The sequence below is a fragment of the Cyprinodon tularosa genome, unplaced genomic scaffold (genome assembly GCF_016077235.1).
Source record: "Cyprinodon tularosa strain WSP-4 unplaced genomic scaffold, ASM1607723v1 ctg432, whole genome shotgun sequence".
In the NCBI taxonomy this organism is placed as follows: domain Eukaryota; kingdom Metazoa; phylum Chordata; class Actinopteri; order Cyprinodontiformes; family Cyprinodontidae; genus Cyprinodon; species Cyprinodon tularosa.
In genome coordinates this window covers 596,046-620,244 of record NW_024039155.1, presented here as the reverse complement: position 1 = coordinate 620,244, position 24,199 = coordinate 596,046, and the positions used below count along the sequence as shown (strand labels likewise).

Below are 24,199 nucleotides of genomic sequence, written 5' to 3'. Positions count from 1 at the left end.
ACTGAAACAGGAGAAGAAAAAAAAACAACTTAAATTGCCAATAAAAGATGAACTGCAACATTTGAAACCAGGTCAGTATGATGAAACCTTCCATTGGCTGTAAAAATGTCCATCAACTGTATTAAAATGTGCAGGGCTTTTTGTGTTTCTATTATGTCACAGAAGTATTACAATTAAGTAAAAATAAATCCAAGAATTCCCCCTGGGGAACACTGTGGAGAAAATCCCCAAGAGGATAAAGAGTCCCAATGCCAACAGGAAAAACAAAATCTGTAAGGATTCAATCCTCCTAAACTATTTGACTTCCAACAGTTCTGATTTAGTTTCCTTAAAAGAACATCTCAGAATCATCATAACAAAAAAATAAAATAAATCTTTTATCATATAAGATTCTTAATGAAGTTTTAAAGAAAATTAAGATCATAGTTTTAACAATTTTCCTACAATATTGCAGTTTTATGTATGGGTTACTTGGTATGCAAATGATTTTGTTAAAATTGAAGGATGAGGATAAGAATTTTTAGCATTTCTAAAAATAGAGCCAATATTATATTTGGTCCAATATTCTTCCAGATTTGTTCAAAAATTTTATAATTTCAAAAAAGAAATTTGGTGGCTGTTATAAGGATTGTAAAATATTTTACTACCATAATCTGGTGCGCCACTTTGCTTTAAAGTATGCGCTAACTCCCTTCTTGTTTTCCCACTTGAACTCAAACCAGCTGATATTAAGAAGAGTAACTTCTCAGTAGTTCAGGTGTGTTTAAAAGGCGTAACAGTGTCCAGGATGCTTTGAGGTTATCAGTTGCTCTATAGTAAGAAACCGCATGAATTTAGTCTCACAGACAAAAACATGTTTCAGCTCATCAGTGAACTAAACAGAGTGGGTTTATAAAAGCCAATCGAAACATGAGGTTGAAACAGAAAGCTGGGAAATGTGGTTTATACTCAAACAATTACTATAAACAACATCCATAAATTCTTAGATTTTGTGCAGCAAAATAACATCTGCAGACACGTCATATAAAATCGCCATGCAGATATTTTAACTTTGTTTGAGCTACTTTCTTTAAATGTTCAAGCACTGCTTTAAATGTTCTGTAACAGATAAGGAGCAAATATTTTTTAAAAGTGTACATTTTTTTTCCTGATATCACCTAAAGCGGAATTACCAGCTTAAACTGTGACGAAGACATCATGTTAAAGTTTATATCTAGAGCTTTAAATATACCATGGCCAAACAGTGATCTGCATCTTCTTCTGATCCAGTCAACTTGTCTTTATTGAAATCTGCAGAGATCCCATCACAGGCTGATGTATCCCCAGTGGACTGCCAGCTCAGTGACAATCCACAATCTGAAAGAGGAAAAAAAAAAAAACATTAAGCTGATATGATCTTAACAATAAAACATCCAAAATTAGAAAAGAGAATAGCTGTTTAATATAACAGAAAAAGATCATGTGGATGAACTAGGTTATAACAGATGGTGTTATGCCTTTTCTTCAAGCTTTTGTTCCATAGCAAGATGTTGTTGCTGCTGATAGGAAGAGTCTCAAAACTGCTCTTGGGACAATTTCCTTTAATTTCTCATTATAATACGCAGTTTTAAGTAACTGTACAGTTTGTTTTCTCTTCATTAGTTGCAATCTTTGAACCAAGTTAAATAAAAAAAACATGAATTTTGCAAATAAATATGGTGAAGGTGATTTGCTGGAGTTTAACTCATCAGAGTGAAAAAGGGAAAACGAGAAACGTTGGATCAAGGCGTGGTCGTTTGTGCAAAACTAGATTCTTCGAGTAGCTTACAAATGAATGATCTAATGAAAACTTCACACAGAAATACACAGAAATAGAAAGACCTTTAACCATATTTGTCATTGCCTTCTGCTCTCACATGTAAAATCGTTTTGGTTCACAGTAGTTATCGTTGGGAATCTGATGTTCGACACAGAAGGTGAAAATATTCTGATTCTGTAAAAAATATTTATAGAAAGTCTGAAAGTGACAAAACTTTAAAATTCAGCCCACTTATTGTTTTCTGTAGCAAAACAATAAACTGTTACTTATAATATCTCTTAGCAATAATAAACACAGGAATGGGGAATTGTAAGGGTCAAACTTCACCCGGAGAGATTTAAAAAAAAAAAAGTATTTTTAATGCACAGATAACACACCCACCTACAACCTCAGCAAACGTCTCGCCTCCTTCGCTTTCTTTGCTGATTTTCATCTCTTTGGTACCTTGGCTTTCTTCATCATCTTCCTCTTCAGTGTTCTGGGGTTTTCTTAGTCTATTTAGTAGTCTATAGAGATAAGAACATAAAGGAGAAGTTCACTTCACAAAGTCAGTTTAAAGGTTACCACAAAGCTTTAATAAAGTAAAAAAAAAAATTTTAAAATTAAAGGAAAAAAAATAACATTCCTCACTCTTTTTGTTCTATGTAAAAATGAAAAGCCTCACTTCATAAATTATGTATGTAACTCCTAGTGATAACTCCTAGTGATAACTCCTAGTCATTTTATATTCAATTGTTTCCACATAAAAAAAAACTTAAATAGTTACTGAGAGGGAAAACAGGCTTATCTCAAACCATAATTTCGTGGAACATCAATTTTTACCTACAGAGAGCAGATGCCAGTCAAGGTGTCATTCAAACCATGTTTCAATCCTATCTGCAGTAACTACACAGGATAAACCCGCCGCCTTTAAAAGACAGCATCAAGGAGGATGGTGTTGTTCTGTCAGATGCATCTCTGTTTCCGCACACCTGAATCTAACGATTGCATTTCCTTTTCAACAGCCTCCAAGATCTGGAGAGGTCTGTTAATTACCCTCATTTAAATCAGGTGTGTGAAGGCAGGAGAACACTTAAACATGCTGGACAGAATAGTGAGCTCTACAGAGCAGAGTTTAAGATTTCTGGGAAATAATTCAGGGACTGAAAACAGAATATGAAACCATACATAAGATAAAGAGGTTTTTCCACATTGTTGGTCCTTCAGTGACAGAAAAAACAAAATTAATAAAGCCCCTGTTACACCTTGACGATTTAGGCAACTTATGCCTGATGTACGAATAATCTTGCAAAAATTCTAGCACACATTGGATAAGTTATAGGTCAGTTTTGTATTAGTTATGAGCACGCTGGAACAATTCGACATAGGGCAAGTACGTGGCCACAAGTAGGCCAGAAGTTACAGGTAGGTTATTTGATATATGTTAAGTGTAAGTTACTCACAAGTCGTGGCGTCTAGCTTATCCCTAACCTATGAGTAACTTGTGCATAACTTATCAAGAACTTATCTCCAACGTATATTAACATATTTGACGTGTTCCAGACGACCGATGAACGTGTTTTTAACTGACAGCTACTGTTTAATGGTGTATAGGCAGCGTTTTGGTATAAAAGGGGGTTAACAGGAGGAAACTGTCAGAACTCCTCCAGACTTCAGACACTCAACAAGATATGGAGGATCCGGCAAGGCTGAGATGGGAATAGATACTAGCTGTCCTCCAACATCAGCATGATCTCATCAATTTGACTCTTCCAGTTTTAGGCTGAGTGAGTAGGCGAGTGTGATGGATCCTCCCTGCGTTCACGCCCATGACCAACAAAATTCCTAGCAGACATGACGCTGAATCTGCTGCGACTGCAAACCTTCTTCCTGTCTTTGTCTTTTATTTATTTATTTTTTATTTTTTTGGCAGACAGTAAACAGCAGGACGCTGCCCTCCTCAGTGCACTGGCTTTTGACATTTCATGGGCATTACCATGCCGTGTGTTATGCATAAGTTAGGATGTCATTGCACGTAAGTTCTGGATGATAATCACTTACAGCCCTATACTGCTGCATCCTTAATGCACAAAGAAATGTTAATGCAGACCCTCACTCCAAGCAGCTGACAGACTTAATAACCATCATTTTTACACCATAGTGGAACAATGCAGGATATTTATAGTCTGTTTCAAACTCTTCTAATTAAGTGCAATGCAGAACTGTTCATATTAATCACTTTCAGAACATAAAAGCACATGAATTAACAATACAATGAATTAACAGTTAGCCATTTAGGCCTTTGCTGTTCTTATTTTGTTTTTATTAAGCAAACAAGGAGTGGACAATAATTCTCTCTATATATATATATATTAGGGCTGCAACAACGAATCGATAAAATCGATAAAAATCGACTTTTGAAAGCGTTGGCAACGAATTTAATCCTCGATTAGTTGTGTCGCGCGATTAATGCGTCATCCGCCGCCGCCTTCATCCGGGGGAAGAAAAAAAAATATGCTGGAGCGAGTCAGCGCCGCAGCTGCAGTGTTGCCAACTCAGCGACTTTTCAGACCCCTCCAGCGACTATTTTTCAAAAAAGCGACTAGCGACAAATCTGGCGACTTTTTACGGTGTCACTGGCGGCTTTTGCCTGCCGTGGGGCGCCTCCCCCATCCCAACCCCTTTCTCCCTCTCCCACAGGAATCCCTCTCAGCGCGGCAGTCCGAGCCGCAGGATTTTAGTGAGGAGTTTACCCTCAGCGTCCAGACTGCAAATGAAGCTCGCATGCGCCGGGATTGACGGCGCAAATTGATCACAATAATTAAAATAGCCTGCGCTTTGTAAAGTGAAAAAAGTCGTAACATGCAACTTTTGTAAAAACAAATGAACATGGCGCGGAAGCACCACTGTTATGACGCAACACCTTAAAAGAAAACACGTTGGAGCCTTCGATGGCAGTGAAGAGAGCTGATCAGCAGGATGAGTGACCATGTTTGTTTGGTTTTAAAGTGGGGAAACGTAACGTTAGTTTCTCAGGTAGCTCATCTGATGCTTTCCTTACCTTGTTAGTAGGTTACAGACAGTGATAAGGTTGGCTACTTATTTTACTTTTAATTTCATTTCAATTAGTTTAAGCAGCGTTTATATTTTCTTTATAAATAAATTAACTTGCAAATTATGAGGGCAAGGCTTTTGAAGTTTAAATCTTCTGGCAAAGATAAAGTAAAGAAGATTCTGCAATTTATGGAAGTAAAGCAGAACAAAATCCAGCAAGATCAGTAATATGTCAATGAATTATCTGCCACATTCCCATGTAAATATCTGTCTTTGGAGGATGTGTTTTTTAGCACCCCTAGTTCTCTCATTTTTATTCCAAATACAATTTATAATTTGAATCACAGGGCTATTTTTATCTCTAGGATTAAGTATTTTCTCAAGCAGCAACTTTAACTGCTATACTTTCCTGTCTTAAAAGGCAGAACTCTTCTAGTCTAAAAAAAATGAAATTGTTGAAATGGGGGGGCCTATTGTTTGAACCCCTTAGGGGCTTTAAAAAACAAAAATGCCTGTCTCTTTTTGCGCTTTATGAAACAAAGTAGCCTATATTTTGTGGATGTACAGCTACATTTCTCATGTAAGTTTGCGTAGTTTTAACACAAACATTTATTTTTCATATTGCACCAGTACAATTAATGAGCAACCTGTACTTGTGTGCTTGTTTGTTCTGTCTAAAATGTTTATTTTGGAATAAAGAGGTTAATATAAAAAATATTTTTTGTCCGATTCATCGATTTTTAAAATAATCGTTAGTTGCAGCCCTAATATTTATATATATATATATATATATATATATATATATATACACACACACACTCACCGGCCACTTTATTAGGTACCCCATGCTAGTAACGGGTTGGACCCCCTTTTGCCTTCAAAACTGCCTCAATTCTTCGTGGCATAGATTCAACAAGGTGCTGGAAGCATTCCTCAGAGAGTTTGGTCCATATTGACATGATGGCATCACACAGTTGCCGCAGATTTGTCGGCTGCACATCCATGATGCGAATCTCCCGTTCCACCACATCCCAAAGATGCTCTATTGGATTGAGATCTGGGGACTGTGGAGGCCATTTGAGTACAGTGAACTCATTGTCATGTTCAAGAAACCAGTCTGAGATGATTCCAGCTTTATGACATGGCGCATTATCCTGCTGAAAGTAGCCATCAGAAGTTGGGTACATTGTGGTCATAAAGGGATGGACATGGTCAGCAACAATACTCAGGTAGGCTGTGGCATTGCAACGATGCTCAATTGGTACCAAGGGGCCCAAAGAGTGCCAAGAAAATATTCCCCACACCATGACACCACCAGCCTGAACCATTGATACAAGGCAGGATGGATCCATGCTTTCATGTTGTAGACGCCAAATTCTGACCCTACCATCCGAATGTCGCAGCAGAAATCGAGACTCATCAGACCAGGCAACGTTTTTCCAATCTTCTATTGCCCAATTTCAATGAGCTTGTGCAAATTGTAGCCTCAGTTTCCTGTTCTTAGCTGAAAGGAGTGGCACCTGGTGTGGTCTTCTGCTGCTGTAGCCCATCTGCCTCAAAGTTCGACGTACTGTGCGTTCAGAGATGCTCTTCTGCCCACCTTGGTTGTAACGGGTGGTTATTTGAGTCACTGTTGCCCTTCTATCAGCTCGAACCAGTCTGGCCATTCTCCTCTGACCTCTAGCATCAACAAGGCATTTCAGCCCCCAGAACTGCCGCTCACTGGATGTTTTTTCTTTTTCGGACCATTCTCTGTAAACCCTAGAGATGGTTGTGTGTGAAAATCCCAGTAGATCAGCAGTTTCTGAAATACTCGGACCAGCCCTTCTGGCACCAACAATCATGCCACGTTCAAAGTCACTCAAATCACCTTTCTTCCCCATACTGATGCTCGGTTTGAACTGCAGGAGATTGTCTTGACCATGTCTACATGCCTAAATGCACTGAGTTGCCGCCATGTGATTGGCTGCTTAGAAATTAAGTGTTAACGAGCAGTTGGACAGGTGTACCTAATAAAGTGGCCGGTGAGTGTGTGTGTATATATATATATATATATATATATATATATATATATATATATATATATATATATATATATATATATATATATTTGTGATTAAATTTTATTCAATGACAGTAATATAACATTCTGACTATTTCAATAAGACATTACAGGTTATGATTACAGCATATTTACCAAATGTTTATATTGGAGTTTTTTGCTAACTTTATTTTGTTTATATATATTGATCTAAAAATGATATAACAGCGACTGAAATTAAGACATATATTGTGATGCAAGTTTGACCCATGTGGTAAAATCCTGTATGATACCTGTACCAGTTAACGGATAAGACTGCAGGATCTAATTAATCCTAGAGCTGCAATTATGATCAATTTGCCAATCGATTAATCTGTTGATAATTTTTTTCGATTAATTAATGCAATTAGTTGAAGGCAAAATGTGCCTTAAAGAAGAATTATACAGAACTGAAACCAGGTGAAGCTTAAACTAAGCTACTTGAGGAGTTCTGAGTAGAACATATAGACAGACAAAGGTTTTTCATTTTAAATAAGTTTTCATATATATTTTTACAATTTCAAATACACGCTGTTCTGACTAGGTTGAACTAATGGCTTGTGTTTGAGCAAGCGTGTCCAAAGTAGGCGCCAAGGGCAGCTGTCCTACAGGTTTCAGTGTTTCTCACCGTCAGCAAAGCTGATTGAAGTGAAATCTACTGTTTAAAGCTACACTGTGTAACTTTTAGCTACATCTAGCGGTCAGACTGCAGACTGCAGCAACATGAACATCTCCCCCCACCGCTTCTCTCCCCCAACAGTACGGCGAGCGTTACGGGACAAAATGTCTTCCACGACGTCTGCATCACCTACCTTCTCAAGTGATGAGGTTTGTTTGCATAGATAATTTTACAGACAGTATTTCATTAGTGTGTGTAGGGTATAGATTTCATGTAGACTTAAGATAATAAATATACCCGTTATTTTTTCTACATCGTTGTGACGTTTTGGCGATCTCGCAATCGCTAGTTTGTTGGCTCTGCGCTGCCGTAGCGCAAAGATGTCTGCCTCCATGGCTGCGAGACCCGCTCCTATGTAATTATAAATAACGAATTCTAAGGCAACGCAAATATTAAGGTTAAGAGGCTGAGCTCGTAGATGATGATAAATAACATAGTTATGTATAATATATTACATTTCTGACTGTATATCCCTGTAATTATTACACACTGTAGCTTTAAGGTTTGTATGAAAAGATTATAACTTTAAAAAGAAAAGTGTCCTTATAGTGACATAATTGGCAAAAAAAACATTTAACAATAAAGTTATATATATGAACCATATATATATGGTTGAACTGTAAAGTGCCTTGAGATGACATGTGTTGTGAATTTGGTGCTATATAAATAAACTGAATTGAATTGAATTGAGAGAGAAATGTACAGGGGGATGTGACTTGCAAAAACATATTAGATGGATTTGCTCATCCTCTAAATACCTTTGTTTGTTATTTGCTACTGTACAGTTTACAAATATCCAAGTCAATCATTTTTTTTAATTATTTGTTGAAGTGAAACTTTTTTTTAAATTAAATAAAAAAAAACTATAATAATAATACATATTGTAGGCTCTGATAAAATATTTGTTAGACAGCAGTATCAGGTCAACATATATCCTTACTAGTTGATCTGGTAGTAGAACCAGAGCCGATGAATCCACCTTATTGTATTTTATTCCTTTTTCAACACCAATCTTACCTTTGAGATGTGGGAGTCCTCTTTTTTCCTTTAGGGGTTATATCCTTGCTCTTGTTCTTCTCCTCCATCTGTCTGGATCTAGTTTCGCTGTAGCAGAGTTCTTCCTTTTTGCGTCGGCTGTCGACCTTTCGAAGACCAGAGAGTCTTCTTACGTTGCTTCTGTTTTTTAACCTCTTAATATAATCCTTGCCTGGCTCCGTCTTTAAGACATCTGTTAGGACAAGACGTGGCTTTCTCCTGAAGGACACAAAAGAGAAAAGTTTTCTTTCAACCTTCATCTATGATATTGTGGCTTATCAACATCTTCAAACTTCAACTCCTTCTACGCAACAGACAAGTTTATTTGGACGATTATTGGACAGGGAGTGCCTGAATGCTTAAGATAAGCCATATGGGTTTCAAGATAAGTTTGGCCATAGTCAAAATGGTTAAATACAGTCATTCCTATAAATAAATAAAATCATGATAAACAGAAATACTAACAATAAATTGAGAATATAGGATTTATTTTTCAAAGATGGAAATACAATAATTAAGCAATGTACTTCTATTAGAGTATATACAGGACTTTTTAAAATATCAAATCCCCTTGAACTTTCTCACTTAATTACATTACAACCATGATGTTGTAATTAGTGTTGCGCTGATGCCATTTTTTGGCCCCGATACCGGGGTTCAGTATCGGCTGATACCGATACCATAATAATGTAAAATAATTGCCATCATGGCTTTGTCAAGCTGCTGCCTACCTTTGTGAAGCAGGAAAAAATCTAATACAAAGTGAATCCAGTAGAACTTTTTATTGCCTACCAGGAGTGGGTGACAATAGTTGAATAAACTTATGGCTCTCAAAATGGTATCGGTGCCATATTTGTTGGTACTCGCCGATACCACCATTTTAGGGCAGTATTGGGGCCCCGCCCGATACTGGTATCGGTATCGGTGCAACACTAGTTGTATATATATATATATATATATATATATATATATTTATTTATTAGGGGTGGAACGGTTCACAAAATCCACGGTTCGGTTCGGTTCGATTAACGGTTTCGTGGTCACGGTTTTCAGTTCGGTTCGATTCGGTATACCGTATTTTCACGACTATAAGGCGCACTTAAACGTCTTTTTTTTCCCTCAAAATGTGCGGTGCGCCCTATGGTGCGGTGCGCCCTATGTGTGTTGTAACTGCGACTTTTGAGACCACCTCATTGAGGAGATGATGAAAGAGTGGCTGAATGTAAGGAGACCAGGTGTTTTTTTTTTCCACTCATCACCATCGCTGTTAATATGTAACTCCATGCGTGCCCATCTCACAGCTGATGTGAAAAACATGGGGAAACAAATTAAGCCTGTGCTCGCTGTTCAACCGCTCGACATCGGTGTGAACCGGACCCAGCAGGTGCAGCAGAAGCAGCGAGTTTACATGCAAAGTAAATGGTTGACGCGCGTATAGGTGCAGCAAAAGGTCCTGCAGCGCGTTTTGAGCAGCAGGAGCGTTTAAGCATCTGACGCACCGCCAACGCGCTGCTGCTGCTCGAGATGGAAAAATTGAAGTTTTGCTGCTGGACGCGCCGCATCAACCAATCAGAGAAGCTGATCTGGGAGCTGACAGCGAGACAGACACAGCGCTCTGATGACATATGATATTAACGCAAATGGAAAAGGCTGGATGGATGAGGAGATGATGAAAGCGTGGCTGAGGGAGGTGTATGTGAGGAGACCAGGTGGTTTTTTCCACGCATCACCATCGCTGCGTGCCCATCTCACAGCCGATGTGAAAAAAAACGAATCAAATGGATACTGTGCTCGCCGTTATCCCGGGGGGTCTGACAAAGGAGCTTCAACCGCTCGACATCGGTGTGAAGCGGCCGTTCAAAGTAAGGCTGCGAGCGGCGTGGGAGCGATGGATGGCCGACGGAGACCACAGTTTCAGGATAAGTGGAAGGCAGCGCCGGGCAAGTTACGCCACCGTTTGCGGATGGATTGTTGATGCTTGGACTAACGTGTCTGCTGGCTCTGTTGTACAAGCTTTTGCAAAAGCCGGCATTATTTCTGAGGAGCTGCGCTGCACGGAAAGTGACTGACAGCGAAGAAGGGGAAATTGGCATGTCTGATTTAGCGCAGCTGTTTTATTCAGAAACAGAGGATGATGACTTTGATGGGTTTGATTAATACTTTGTAAAAAATACATGAATAAAGCACAATCATACTCAGTTTTGCTCCCGCTCTATTTTTCTACCTGAAAACTTAATTCAACAGCAGCCTCTGGGCGGGTCTCCTCCTCTTCACCGCGGTGGCTGGCAGGTGTTTTTTCATCTAAATAATCTAAATCTTGCAGCTATATTTGCTGTGATTAGGGGGAATAAAGTAGTTTTAATATGTTTTTAAGTGAGAAAGTCCACCTGAAAACTTAATAATTGCAGTCAGTTCATCCAGATTATCTATTTCTGTCGGAGGCGCTCAGACCCCCACATACCAGCGGTGCGCCGACAGGAGAAATCCTTTCATCAGCAGCCTCTAGGCTGGGCAGCCTCCGGGTTCACGCGGTGGATGGCAGGTGTTTTTCATCTAAATAATTTAAGCTGCAATCACCCATAAAAGCGAACATATTCCGTCGGCAGGTTTCAGGAGTTTAATTTAATTTAGGAGTGACCACAGCGCTGTGTCATCTGCGATGTGTCTGTCTCACGGCCAGCTGCCAGGTTTGATTAATACTTTTTAATAAATACATGAATAAAGCACAGTCATACTCAGTTTTGCCCCCGCTGTATTTTTAAATACGCAGTAGAGGTATTTAAAGGTAGTAGAGGACATGTACCTGTATATAAAAAACGCGCCCTATAGTCCGGTGCGCCTTATGTGTGTGTTAAATACAGAAATGGGACACATAACTGAGACTGCGCCTTTTAGTACGGTGCGCCTTATGGTCGTGAAAATACGGTATGTTCATTGTTAAACCGAAATCCCATTAAAATTTATGAAATTAATGAAAAAATCCCCCAAAAAACAATGGATTGTAATTATTTTAAATGATCCGCGGAAACCCTGGATCATTTCCGTATGTTTTGCTGCTTTGAATTTAATCATCTCGCGCATGCTCTCTACCATCTACAAGGGACTCAGAGGGGAGCGGACGGGAGCCACAGTAGAGGCTGTAGGCTTTGCTTTGAGCAGCCGGTCTGGAGCGGAGTGGGGCGGAGCGGGGGTTGCTGACGGAGTATGAGGGATTTCGGGGTTAGTATGACATGTTGCTGTTAGCATAAACAAAACGTGTTGCACAATGCTTGCACACTGTTGCACTTTTATCCACAACTTTCTTTCCGCTGTCATCGTAGGTCACTCTAAATGCAATGAACGTACAGGAGAAGACAGCTCAGCAAACGGGAGATCCCTCGTGCACTTGCAAGTGGATGGATGATTGGAAAGTGTGATTGGGATCAATACGAATGCTGGAGAAATTTTAAAGGGAAGAAGGCCAGACCTACACAGCTGTAAAGTGCGAGCATTTCACCTAAAAATCGATTGGCACAAGTATGAAAAATAAAATAAAATAAAATAGGAGAGCATGGGCGAGTATAGATTTCACCACTTTCATTCACATTTTTTTACTCCTAAAATAAGCCAGGCTTGATCTGTAGTCAACAGATATGGGAACAACAGCTTCCAGTGAACTCACACCACACAGGCAGACACATGCAAATACTCTCAGACCAGTTCACTGACACACACACAGTAAATAATCACGCTTTAGCCGGTTTTTTTTTTAGCAGATTATTTAGGTCAGATAAAAAAAAAATAAAAACAAAGAGCCACAGCCTCTCACAAAATTACCCTGCTCCCCACCCTTTGTCAAAAAAAGGTCCTTGCGAGACTAGAAGGTGGATCTTTGTCTAGTTAGGTCCAGCAGGTTTTCTCTCACTCAGTCTGTATTTAGCTCCATATATCTTCCCATCAACCCTGACACGTTTCCTGTTTTCTGTTGCATCAAAGCACCCCCACAACCTGGTATCATGTCACTACCACTTATCTTGGCTCCTCCCCTCCTTTTGCTTCATGGCTCTTGCCAAACCTTAAATAGGATTAATCACGACTTCCCTTCAACATTGACTTTGTTCCATGTTTGCTAAATTTGTGGAGTGACAACCAATAGCTATATACACACATTCTCCCAGGGGAGTTCTCTGCACCTCCTCCATGATTATCTCATGCATGGCTTATTAGTATAGGTGGACAGCCATGTTTTTAGGTCAACCATTGTGCCCTACTCCCATTTTTGAATGAAGGACAAATAAACAGAACTCTGTGGGATGTGAAAAGCTTCAGATACTCCTCTATAGGCCAACGCTGCTATAATCTTACCCACCACTTCTTCTCTGACGCCGCTCAAGTGTTCCTCAGTCTTTGTGATGCTATTTGTTTGCAATATAACAAATTATTTTAATTATCTTAGTGGGATGCAAGGGAAGCACATCTACACCTCCACCCAGCATTCATATAACATTTTAGTCATAGAGGGACTAGTTAGTGACAGCAGTTTCACCGGCTAGCAATGCTGCTAAATACCATTCAAAATTGTATTAAACGTTTCTCCACTTAATTTATTGACATATGGATTTTCAAACATCTTCATAGGCCTACGGATGATTTCTGATTCAGCAAATCTCCTCTCCATCATCTGTTCTTTAAAAGTTAGTATACTACATGGTAAAAATACGTTGTTTTAGATGTTTATTTTTTTTGTGTGCCTCACTTACCTCATTATGTCCGAACTTTTCAAAGCTGTACGATTACAATCAAACACCGTGGAGCCGTTTTTATGCCTTGGTTTGGGTTTGGGACTGCCGTTATGATCAGCAAAAGCAGTCCATGGGACCTTTTTCAGACGATAAGAAAAAATACATATAAGAGCGCTGACAAAATAAGTTATTGTAGCCGGAGAGATCAAAGATATTTTGTACCTGCCCGTCCAACTTTCCACACTCTGATGACAAGCACGCCACAGATATTTTCAGTGGGTTCTCCATCTAAATAAAGAGAAAGATTCACCAAGATCCTTTTACTTAAATAGAAACCAGTAAAAGAAGGGTTAAAATGTACTTTAGCGAAAACATGCAGAAAGACAGGTAAAAACAGGAAAGAAAAGACTGGAAAAAAAGGCAATTTATGACACAGTAATATGATGACAGCGTAAATATGCCTCTGATCCAACCAACTGGATGATGAAATTAATGAAATAAATATGAGCTGCAAAGGCAGAGCTCAGGTGATTTGATTTGCAAGCTCAGGAATGCTCCCCGAGGTCAATATTTTACTCCTACTCCACTAACACTAACAGTATACCTACTGTTAGTGTTAGCCCAAGTAAGTAATAAAGGGCTGTTAACTGTGGGATTATAGAAGCATGCAGCAGTTGCATTTCAAGCTTGTTGTTCAGATAATTCAGATATTTACTGCCTGTTAAAGTTTTCTTTAAAACTAGATTTAAATAAATCTTGGTTTCAGGTTTTCTGTGGTGACTTTTATTCATTTTTGTTTCAGGTGGCTATAAAGTGCAGCTGTGCATTTAGGCAGTCAGTGACACACAAACAGGACCAGCATTAGCATAAAACCCAGTTTTTTTAAACCACATCACAAAGACAAACCTAACCAGACGAAAGGAATCAGCTCACACATAACTTCTTAAAGACACACACTGGTGATATCATGTCCAACAACTACAATAAGACAGCCATAGCCACATTGCAAGCCAGCAGCAAATCACAGCACAGATGTATGGAATCATTGCTTACAAATTGACAAGTTAACATGCAATTTAATAACCTGAAATCAAATAAACTACTTTAACAAATACCAGCTTGTCCTTGTCAACAAATGGAATAGTTAAGGCTCGTCTTCGCTCCATCATCGTTCAAGATTTCTTAAGGCACTGCAAGACATATGTAAAGGAAATCATAAATAAGTCTAACATAGAGTAGTATAATTAGGGATGCATTGACCAATACAGGGTGTATTTTAGCTTTGGTGGCTTAATCTGTGGCCTAACTAAACAACCAACTCACCTTTGTGGTAAAAAAAATAATTAATAAGTAGGAAAACTAAATGGGAGAATAAGAGGCCAAGGAAGAAAAGAAATATGGGGGGTTTCTATGGAGATTTTTCCCTGAAGCGGCGGTACAAACTAGTTTTGGACAAAACGGGACTAAAGTGATGGCTCTAATTCTTTTCTGATCTCGTCTAGTCTAAAGAAAACAAATAGGGGAGATGACATCTTATGGTCCTTGCATGGTTCTGGAAGCTCAAGGTAAGTTCTTTCTTTCCTGTGCCATGCAGCTCCCTCACTGCACTGCTCCATCTAAAAACAGGGTCTCTACTCAGGCTTCGTAAAAGTTTACAAGCCCTTTAAAGGATAACCTTTTCTGCTTTCTGATTAAAAAAGTCCAGGACAGGTCAGAGGAAACCTAAATACCTTGAAACTAGGGGTGCAAGGGTCATGTTTTTTTCTGTTTGACCACTGATATTTAAAAGGCTTACCTAACAACTATGGTTTATGTTTTGCTGTTTTTTTTTTATGACTGACACTGTTGGGTTTTATAACAGTGTTATAACTTCATAATTCAAAATTTCCTTTTTTTCCCCCAAACTCAAGCAGTACCAGTGAAATAATAAAAGCTTGTTTTAAATGCTCATGAGGCAGTGCTCTCATATAAAAAATAAAGGTTTAGAGAATTGTCAGTGAACTTCAGACCCTTGTGGAGGTCGATAAAACTACTATCGGCCATAATCGATCAACCAAACTAAAGAAAGTGGGGCTGACTAATCAAATACACCCCTACCAGCAACTTGATTTTATAAAAAACATTACACTGCTTCTCTATGTATAAGAAGGGGATGTTTGGTCTCCTTGAAATCCAAAACATCCTCTCTGGTTGTTGTGGATTAGGTGGCGTTCAGGACCATGTCAGTCTGAACACCACAGGGACATTTATTTGCTTTCCACTCTGGTGGATTGTCTCATTATCTGTGATTACATCAAGCATGGTGGTCTGTCCTGTGCAAACTCCCCAAGCAGATTAATTGTGGTGGATAGCAAAGTAGTTTTTAAGCAGGTTGTACATTGTGCGATTTATTGCCTTTTCGGTGCGATTTTCCAGTTGCGCGAGAATTTTCTGTTCGGGCCGACTTTCGGCCTGATCGTGCATCGTGTAGTATACAGGGGGTAACGAGGGGCGATCAGCCTCCCACGACCACCTCTTGATCAGGAATCATGAGGTCAGGAGAAAATTAAACATGTTTGATTTTCTCCCGACCTCAGGGTACCATCGTGGGTAAATCTCTCAGTGTGCATGCGCAAACAAGGATTCTCCTTTTCTTCTTCCTCTCAGCTGCAAACACAGCAGCATGGCAGGGGTGCGAGTAAAATGGAGTTCTTTCTGTAAAGTTGACAGACCGTAGTAGCCACGTTTGCTCAGCCAAGTCTTTGTCCAAATACATCGCAGCCTTTTGTTTTTAAGGGATTTCAGCACAAAATTGCACAAATTGCCAAGGCAGCTCATTTCACTCTAGTGAACTTCATACTCCTCTTCTACTCATTTGGCTTCAGGATAGACGAGTTCGAGTAGCGCCATCTCACTGCGGAGCTGAATCCGTGGTTTTTAGATGTACAGTGTGAGTACGTAGATCGCATCAGACTGAACAAGCATCTTGAGCTGTGAACTCACACTGTACAACGAAACCCTGATAGTTTCATCGTAAAGCTTGAGCTGTAGCTGCAGGCAATGATTGAAAAAAAAAAAACGCACAGAGTATGCCCGGATTTAGTGCAACGGGTGAAGAGGAGAGGACTGAGCACAAAGCTCTGGGGCATCCCGTGTTCAGGATCAGAGAGGGTCATCCAGGTTAGTCATTCCCAAAAAAAATAATAAAAAACAATCCACTGGACTTGGTTTCCAAGTTTGAAGACGTCTCGCTTCTCATCCAGGAAGCTTTTTTAAATTCAAAAGTTTGAATTGAAAAAGTTTGAATTTCAGTTTGAATTGAAAAAGTTTGAATTTCATTTTGAATTGAAAAAGTTTGAATTTCATTTTGAATTGCAAAAGTTTGAATTTCATTTTGAATTGAAAAAGCTTCCTGAATGGGAAGCGAAACGTCTTCAAACTTGGAAACCAAGTCCAGTGGATTGTTTAAAAAAAAAAAAAATTTGAATGATCAGAGAGCATAATGTACTGTAGCCTATTCTCACTTTTTGGAACCTGTGGGTGAAAGAAAATCCCTTATCCAGAAACAGTTTTAGGAGCTTCAGTACCATGTTATTGAAGAATACACTGAGGAAAGCTGACAATGTCCAAACAGAGATCCACATATTACCTGCTATCCAGCTGTTGTCAATGAAGGCCCGTTATACTTCCACAACTGTTCACTTCATAGAGTATTGTTCATTTAATCAAGACTTTGTCAAAGAAAATCTAACAATTTTCTACTTTTCTCTTGGTTTTTTTGGTCCCACTGGGCTAGTCTGGTCGGAGAACATAACATTAAACCCGACACTTTAATACAAATGTAATAAAAACATCCCATGTGGCGTATCAGTAAATTAAGGTACGCGTGTTAGCCTGAAGTAGGAATGAAAAAACATCAAAATGCAATAAGGAAATGACAAGACCAACTAGCATTTCTTTAGAATAGAGTAACATGCAAAATTAGTTCGCAACACTCAATGTTTCTTTTGTCATTGGAGCCTATGTTTATGCTGCACGGATAACACGTGCACCGTCCTCTTTTATAAACCGTCTATCCATGTATAAGTCATATACACATTCGTTGCACTATAACATACTTTTTAGTAAGTTTTTTTTATTCACAACTGAATAACATAAAGTATCTTTTTTTCGTAGCTAACACCAGCTACACGCAGCTAGCCTCGAAGATGCTAAATGTGCTCCAAGCTGCTAACCGTGTTAAAACTTACCCTCAATGCCAGGACCTCCTCTGATATTTTCTCTTTATTTCAATTAGTCAGTTTAATAATAGTGTCTTCCAGCTGCGGCTTGTTAGAACAGGCGGCATACATCCTCTGCACAGGTTCGATTCTGCACTTAACTGGCGCTTCTGGTTCGGGTAGCAACATCCGGTGTACGGCGGAAGTGTGCACCCAGAAAAATAGTCCGAAAGGGTTGTTTACACAAAAAGAAATGAATAAATATAAAAGTCTACCAGCCCAAATATTTAAACAAATTAATTTCCAAATGTATTATTTCGATTTCCAATGATAACTTTCTACGGATTATTTGCTAAAAAAACTCAAAATACCAAAAGAAAAAAAGAAGCTGAAGGAATCCCTGCAAGTCTTTCTTATATATCAAATGTATCAAGTTTACAGCTGATTCAGGTCATTTTCTGATACAGTAACTACTCTAGTAACACCCCCCATCATTAACTAACCTTTGTCTTTATAAATATCTTATTTTCCACCAGTTCCACAATGGCATCATTACCACTTAATGTACTGTTGTATTAAAATCTCAACAGAATTTTCCTTCCATCAGTTCCTTTATTTGATTGTAGTAAAGCTCTTTTAATATAAAACATTAGTATCTTCATATTCTTAATCACAGATCCCTTTCATTAAAGTCTACATTGTGTTTTTTGTTTTGTTTTACAGACATAAAACACAACCTCCTACATCTTCCTGTCTCTTTCAATACTGAGATGTACTTTTATCTCTGGCTCTGGTTTATGCCCAATGAAATGTCAAATATTTTATATGCTCTTTTATATGCACCTTTTACAGCAATTTATTCATTTTTTTTTTTTTGGTTCACTTGATCAGTACAGTTAATAAACTGTGCAATGAACACATCATGTTTTCTTCAGTTTCCTTTCCTGACCTTCCTCTTTGAATTTGCCGAGGCCTCCAATTCAAAGAAATTTCTCCCCTGTTTTGAACTGATTTATTTCTTACAGTTTTCATCTGTCTTTTCACATCAGTGATTTAACTGGTTTAAGTTGCTCATTTATTTCCTTGCCTTATGCACCCTTAGGCCTTAGGCAACACTATCTTGACCTCCACAGTTAATTTATTTTCTTGAATGTCCATAAATGCATTATTCAATTATCTCATCCACATTGGCAATGACAAAACTTTATTTTACTTTGCATCCAAATATTGTGATCATATCTACTGCATTTGTGATGGTGTATAGGAGGAAATATATAAGGCCTGGTAGGAAAACTCACAAATGCTACTATTTTTTTATTAGCAAAATATGTCATCCTGAAACTCATAAAGCACAACAATGCTCTTGGTTCTTTTTTCTCAGCCACTTTTTTTCCCCAGATCTTCATCATTCAGACATGGTGATGAAGACACGTTTTTTTTTTTTTTCTCCAAAATCTTCGACTGTGATGCAATATCAATTTACATATCTTTTTCCCCCAACTCCACAGTTTTACATCTACTGAGTATTTGCTCATCTTGCAGATTTTTTAAACCTCCACCTCATCTGGTTTCTTTTAAAGTTTGTTTTTATATATATATACCTTTATGAGGTTTAAACCAATATGCTCACCTTCCATACTAAACTTATGCATTAACTTAAATGCCTTTAAGTGACATTAAATGACTTTAATGACATTCCTAACTCTACTCATCTAGGCTTCTCTTATGACTTTGTCCACAAATCTGTAATCAAACATTTACTTTATGTCTCCCTCCAGACACCAAAGTCCATATCATCATTGTCATCTACTGGCAGTTTATGACAACTACAAAGTTTAAAATTGTAGTTCATGAAATAAAGAAGCAAAATTGAACACAGTTCTCACATGATGTCTTGTAACATACAAAGTTGTACATAAAAGTGAGATGGAAGAAAAACAGGGGATCGGATTTTTTAAAACCTTTAAAAACGCAAATGTGAAAAGTGGGGTGCATATTTGTGTCCAGTTACTGAGAGTTATTAAATGTAAAACACCCTTTAATCAACCCCTTTATTTCTCCTCTTTTTTTATTGTTTGTCATCCTGTTTTTTTCATAGAATAGAATAGAATAGAATAGAATAGAATAGAATAGAATAGAATAGAATAGTACTGTATTATTACTACACCAAATAATTTTTGGAATGGCTGACACAACAATATAGAAGCTAAAACACAATTTTCAAAAACACAGAGATTGCAAAGCATTTGCATGATAAATAAATCTCAAGTAAATTTTTTTCAGAGATTAAATAACTAAAACTTTTCATAGAATAAATTGACGTCTCAACATAAACTTTAGGTGTCCTGTAGGCAGTGTTGGGCACGTTACTTTGAAAAAGTAATTAGTTATAGTTACTAGTTACTTCTCCCAAAAAGTAACTGAGTTACTGAGTTACTCCACAATAAAAGTAACTAGTTACTAGTAAAAGTAACTATTGCGTTACTTTTGCGTTTCTCGCCCCCGTAACCCTCACCACCCGGCCCCCACCTTCTCGCCGTGTGTTTCAAAAGCCATCTGAATAGAGCGGACGACAAAGACAAGAACCTGCAGAGAGTTTTGCATTTCTTGTAACTCAATGTAAATTACATCAGCGGGAACGCCATGTGAAGTTTTTTAACAGGGCGTTCAGATCTGCTGAGTATGTGAAATTAATAACTGGGGATGTCTAATTCTGAAATCCTGTGTGTTTGGATTGTTATAGATACTGCAACATCTATCTATCATCTATCTATCTAGATGTATACTCTGTGTGTGACATAAAATATGGATCTCCATCCCTGCCACAAAGGCCATCAAATAATGTTTAAAATAAAAAATACAGTAGGTTGAAAAGGCAGCGTATCCATCCATCCATCCATCCATCCATCCATCCATCCATCCATCCATCCATCCATCCATCCATCCATCCATCCATCCATCCATCCATCCATCCATCCATCCATCCAGATTTCTCCCCTTCTCCATATAGGCTATCATTTGATCGTTCACGCTCTCCATAGTTCTCCTGTTGCGCGCCTTTAACGAGCATGCGCGTTTCCTATCACTTGCGCGGTGAATCGTGCCGCCTGCGCTGTGCGGAGATGCAGGGGAAACCGTTTGTGATGGGGAAATGCAGCTCGATGTAACACCGGTATTTCCATCTGGAAAACGATGTTTTGCTGCTTGAGTCCTCCTCACTCTCCATCTCGCTGTGTGTGCTGTACGTTAACACCCGCCAGCAGAAACACCCACCTACCCAACTGACAAACGGAATCTCACTATACATCAGCCATTCTCCCCTCTCTCATAACAAGGCGCGCACGAGTCCTATTATGAAAAAAGGTTTATTGTGCGACCTGAGTAACGCGCAGTAACGGGGTGTCTGCAATGGTAACTGCGTTATAGTTACAGTCAAAGTTATTAGTTAGATTACTCGTTACTAAAACAAGGTAACGTCCTTAGTTACGCCGTTAGTTTCAACGCCGTTACTCCCATCTCTGGTACTAAAGCACTGCTTTGTGTTGTGTTAGGATAATTATCATTGATGATGTGTGAGTTTATTACACCTTGGTATTGGCTGCCTGTTGCGTGTCAGAACTGATGTTTTAATCTAATTAAGACAGTTCCTCTGTCTGGATATACAGTTATAATCTTCCTTCTGTACCTGGCAAATATTTGGGAATGGAATGAGAGCCGTGTCCTTCAACTAAGAACGAAGTGTAATATTTTGATAATGCTGGAGCCATTAATGCCTAATCATCTGCTAACTTGTATGATGTAAAATGGGATGATGTGGCAGACTGGAGATGTATAAAATGCCTTTTTAACTGCTAATCGGGGCAACTTCCTGAGAGGTGAGCAGCTGCCTTCTGTAAACTCTAAGCAATTTCTCTGATCTGAGGAAGATTACAATATCTATCAGAATCTGTTGTCATGTCTCTTGGTTATTTAGGTCTGTCTGTCCAGGCTGAGTCCACCTCAAGTTGCAGGGAAAACTCTTTAGTGCTTTAGCTGTCCCACAGGCTGTCAGCCACGACTTACACTGGAACCAACTCAGGCTAAAAGTCCGGTTGTAGGGTTTAGCTTTTTCCTCGGTTCGCTGCGTTAAATTTATTTCTGGCTTGTAGGTTCCCAGCTCCTTTTGGATTTTTCCCGTTCTCATGAAAGGGTAACTTAGTAAAGATCTCACTGAATTGTGTGAAAGCTTCAAGTTCAGCGGTTGGCGTCACCATAATCTCGTTCTCACTGTCTGACTGACTACTAGCTACATCTATATCACTGTATCAGGGGCCAAAATTCCAGGAGCCCCAAAGCAATGGTGTAACTATCGGTAAGCAGAGATTGCAGTTGCTTAGGGGCCCCGTCGCTGACACTTGGTTGGTCCCCTATGCAATTGTGGACTAGGACATCTATTTACAAATGTAATGGTGCAAAAAATTCCTCTTAAACCCACCTGCTACTAGATCAACTGACCGGACCTTATTTATACCGCATCACATGGCAGAGGCCCACCCAGATAATGGTGCTTAAGGTCCTATTGTTGTGTCGTTACGGTTTATGGCGATTCTGATTGGCCAAATATTGATTAATTTTCCCTAGCAACTTTATACAATTGGTTATTTTGCTACACTTCAGGGGCGCTTTGAATGAGCGCCCAAGCAGAGAAATGATACGTTCTGTCGGTGGAAATGTACTGTTGAATTACAGTCAATTGATAGAAGTGTTGGTTTGATAATTCATATTACATGTAGCAACATACTATTAAGTAAAACTGATATTAATAATAATAATTTCAAAATCTATATATATTATTTATAACTTTTCCCCTCAAAATCCAGCGAGGGTGGCGCCTGAGCGCCCCCTATGGGCCAGCCGCCTCTGCCTCCATCTAATCTTTGTATCCTAACATTTATTTTTGGTGGTCATATTAGTTAAGTTAAGGGCTCAGCAGCATATGCTAACGCTCCTTTGCTACAGGGGTAGAGGGCGGGTTGGCATGTTCATCCGCACATTAAATTTAGTCCCAGTGGATGAAGGTTAGGACTAAAGAGGAAATGTTTTACTGGCGTTGGAGATATGCAGTGGGGATTATTTTACTCCAAAGATCTGAATGGGTGTGTTGAAATGGGCGGCAATTGTAATGGCGATGAAAAAAATACAACACTCTCATTCAGAGTGAAATTTATGTCCAGATTCAGATTTATTGTGGAATATTTCAAACTGCGGTAAAAAAACCTAAGAAAGCTGCCAGTGAGGTTTAAAACTTGCTCCTTTGCCTTATTAAACTCAAGCTTTAACTGAACTCACGTTTAGGGGAGGATGAAACTATATTATTGCAGAAAAACGTGCTTTGTTTGGCTAATTAGCTGCTGCAATTAGCAAGCTTCTCTAAAACTTCTCTCGCAAGCGCACATGCGCAGGCTCCTCGGTTGCCCTGGGAACGGAGCGCCTCTGAAGTCGCTGCCGATCTTTAACGGTTACTTTCCAGCCTGAACCTTGAAGCTGAACTTGCTGCAGTCTGTGGTTTGCTAACCTTCTAACGATGAGCTACGCACCAGAGGAGCACAACTACTCGAGAGATCATCTGGAAGGTTTGTTTTACTCTTTTACTTTGTTAATTACAAAAATGTTACGTGAAAAATGATTAATTTGATGTTTTTTCATGACGTTGTGGCAGCTAGCTTAGCATGTAGCATCTCCGACATCTCAGGATTAGATGTTTTTAGTCGATTAAATGTTAACAGTGATTTAATGATTTGAAAATAACTTTTATTTCTGTTTGAGAGAAACAACCTTGTTGAATTAGATGTAAATGTTTGAAAACTAGATGGCGCTAGCTCTATGATTTAAAAAAATGCATTTTGCTCTATGTGGAAATGTTGGGGAAATTACATTCAAAAAATCTTCAAATATATTTGAAGGACATTTAACACAATATGTTATCAAGCCGAACTGTTTATTTTTTCTATTTAATAAAAAAGTGAAGATTTTGAGTATTTTGGAAGTTGGCTGAATTAAAACCTGATAACAGCTGGAAAAAAGAAGAAATTAAGATTCTCAAGTTGTTCAGTTTAGTAAATGTGTTCAGGAAATGATCTGTTTTTATTAAGTGTTTTAATTAAAGGTTTTTAAGGGTTTTTATGTATTAAATCGAGTTTTTATTGGTTGGAAATGGGAGAAATAATAACAGAGATAAAATGAGATAAAAAGTAAATTTTGGTTTGAGAGGATAATATTTAATGAAGCTAATGTGGAAATGGTTGAAAAATACAAAATTAATTTTTTTAGGATAAAATAGGTTTTGTTAAATACATCAAAACTTTAAAGGGGAGGATTTTAAAAAAATGCTGTGAAACACATGGTCTCCATGGATACCTTAGTTGAATGCATTTAAGAACTTTAGGCTTTTTTTAAGGTGGCATATATAAGGTGGCATTTTGAATTTAATGGAAGATCAAATGTGCTAATAATGTTTGACTGATTTTAAAAGTTTGTGGTTCCAAAGGATCATTTTGGGTGAGTTTGGTTTCCAATCCTTTAAAAACAAGGTGGCATCTGGCCCCTTCTGTCAGAGAAGGCCTTGAAGAACAAGTATGGTCTCCATGGATACAAAAATAAACAATTATAAGGTTT

At 38.6% G+C, this 24,199-nt stretch overlaps 1 protein-coding gene across 1 annotated transcript in view; it reads right to left on the bottom strand.

Moving 5' to 3' along the window:
- Nucleotides 1-17,755, bottom strand: part of senp7 (SUMO specific peptidase 7) — a 39,165-nt gene extending 21,410 nt beyond the window's left edge. Inside the window, exons 1-7 of the mRNA XM_038299664.1 lie at nucleotides 17,576-17,755; nucleotides 14,462-14,536; nucleotides 13,569-13,634; nucleotides 13,365-13,483; nucleotides 8,608-8,844; nucleotides 2,180-2,304; nucleotides 1,232-1,356 (exon numbers count right to left, since the gene is read on the bottom strand). Coding sequence (XP_038155592.1) covers nucleotides 1,232-1,356; nucleotides 2,180-2,304; nucleotides 8,608-8,844; nucleotides 13,365-13,483; nucleotides 13,569-13,634; nucleotides 14,462-14,515 — 726 coding nt within the window. The 5' untranslated portion in view covers nucleotides 14,516-14,536; nucleotides 17,576-17,755. The remainder of the gene's footprint in view (nucleotides 1-1,231; nucleotides 1,357-2,179; nucleotides 2,305-8,607; nucleotides 8,845-13,364; nucleotides 13,484-13,568; nucleotides 13,635-14,461; nucleotides 14,537-17,575) is intronic.
- Nucleotides 17,756-24,199: the final 6,444 nt, after the last annotated feature.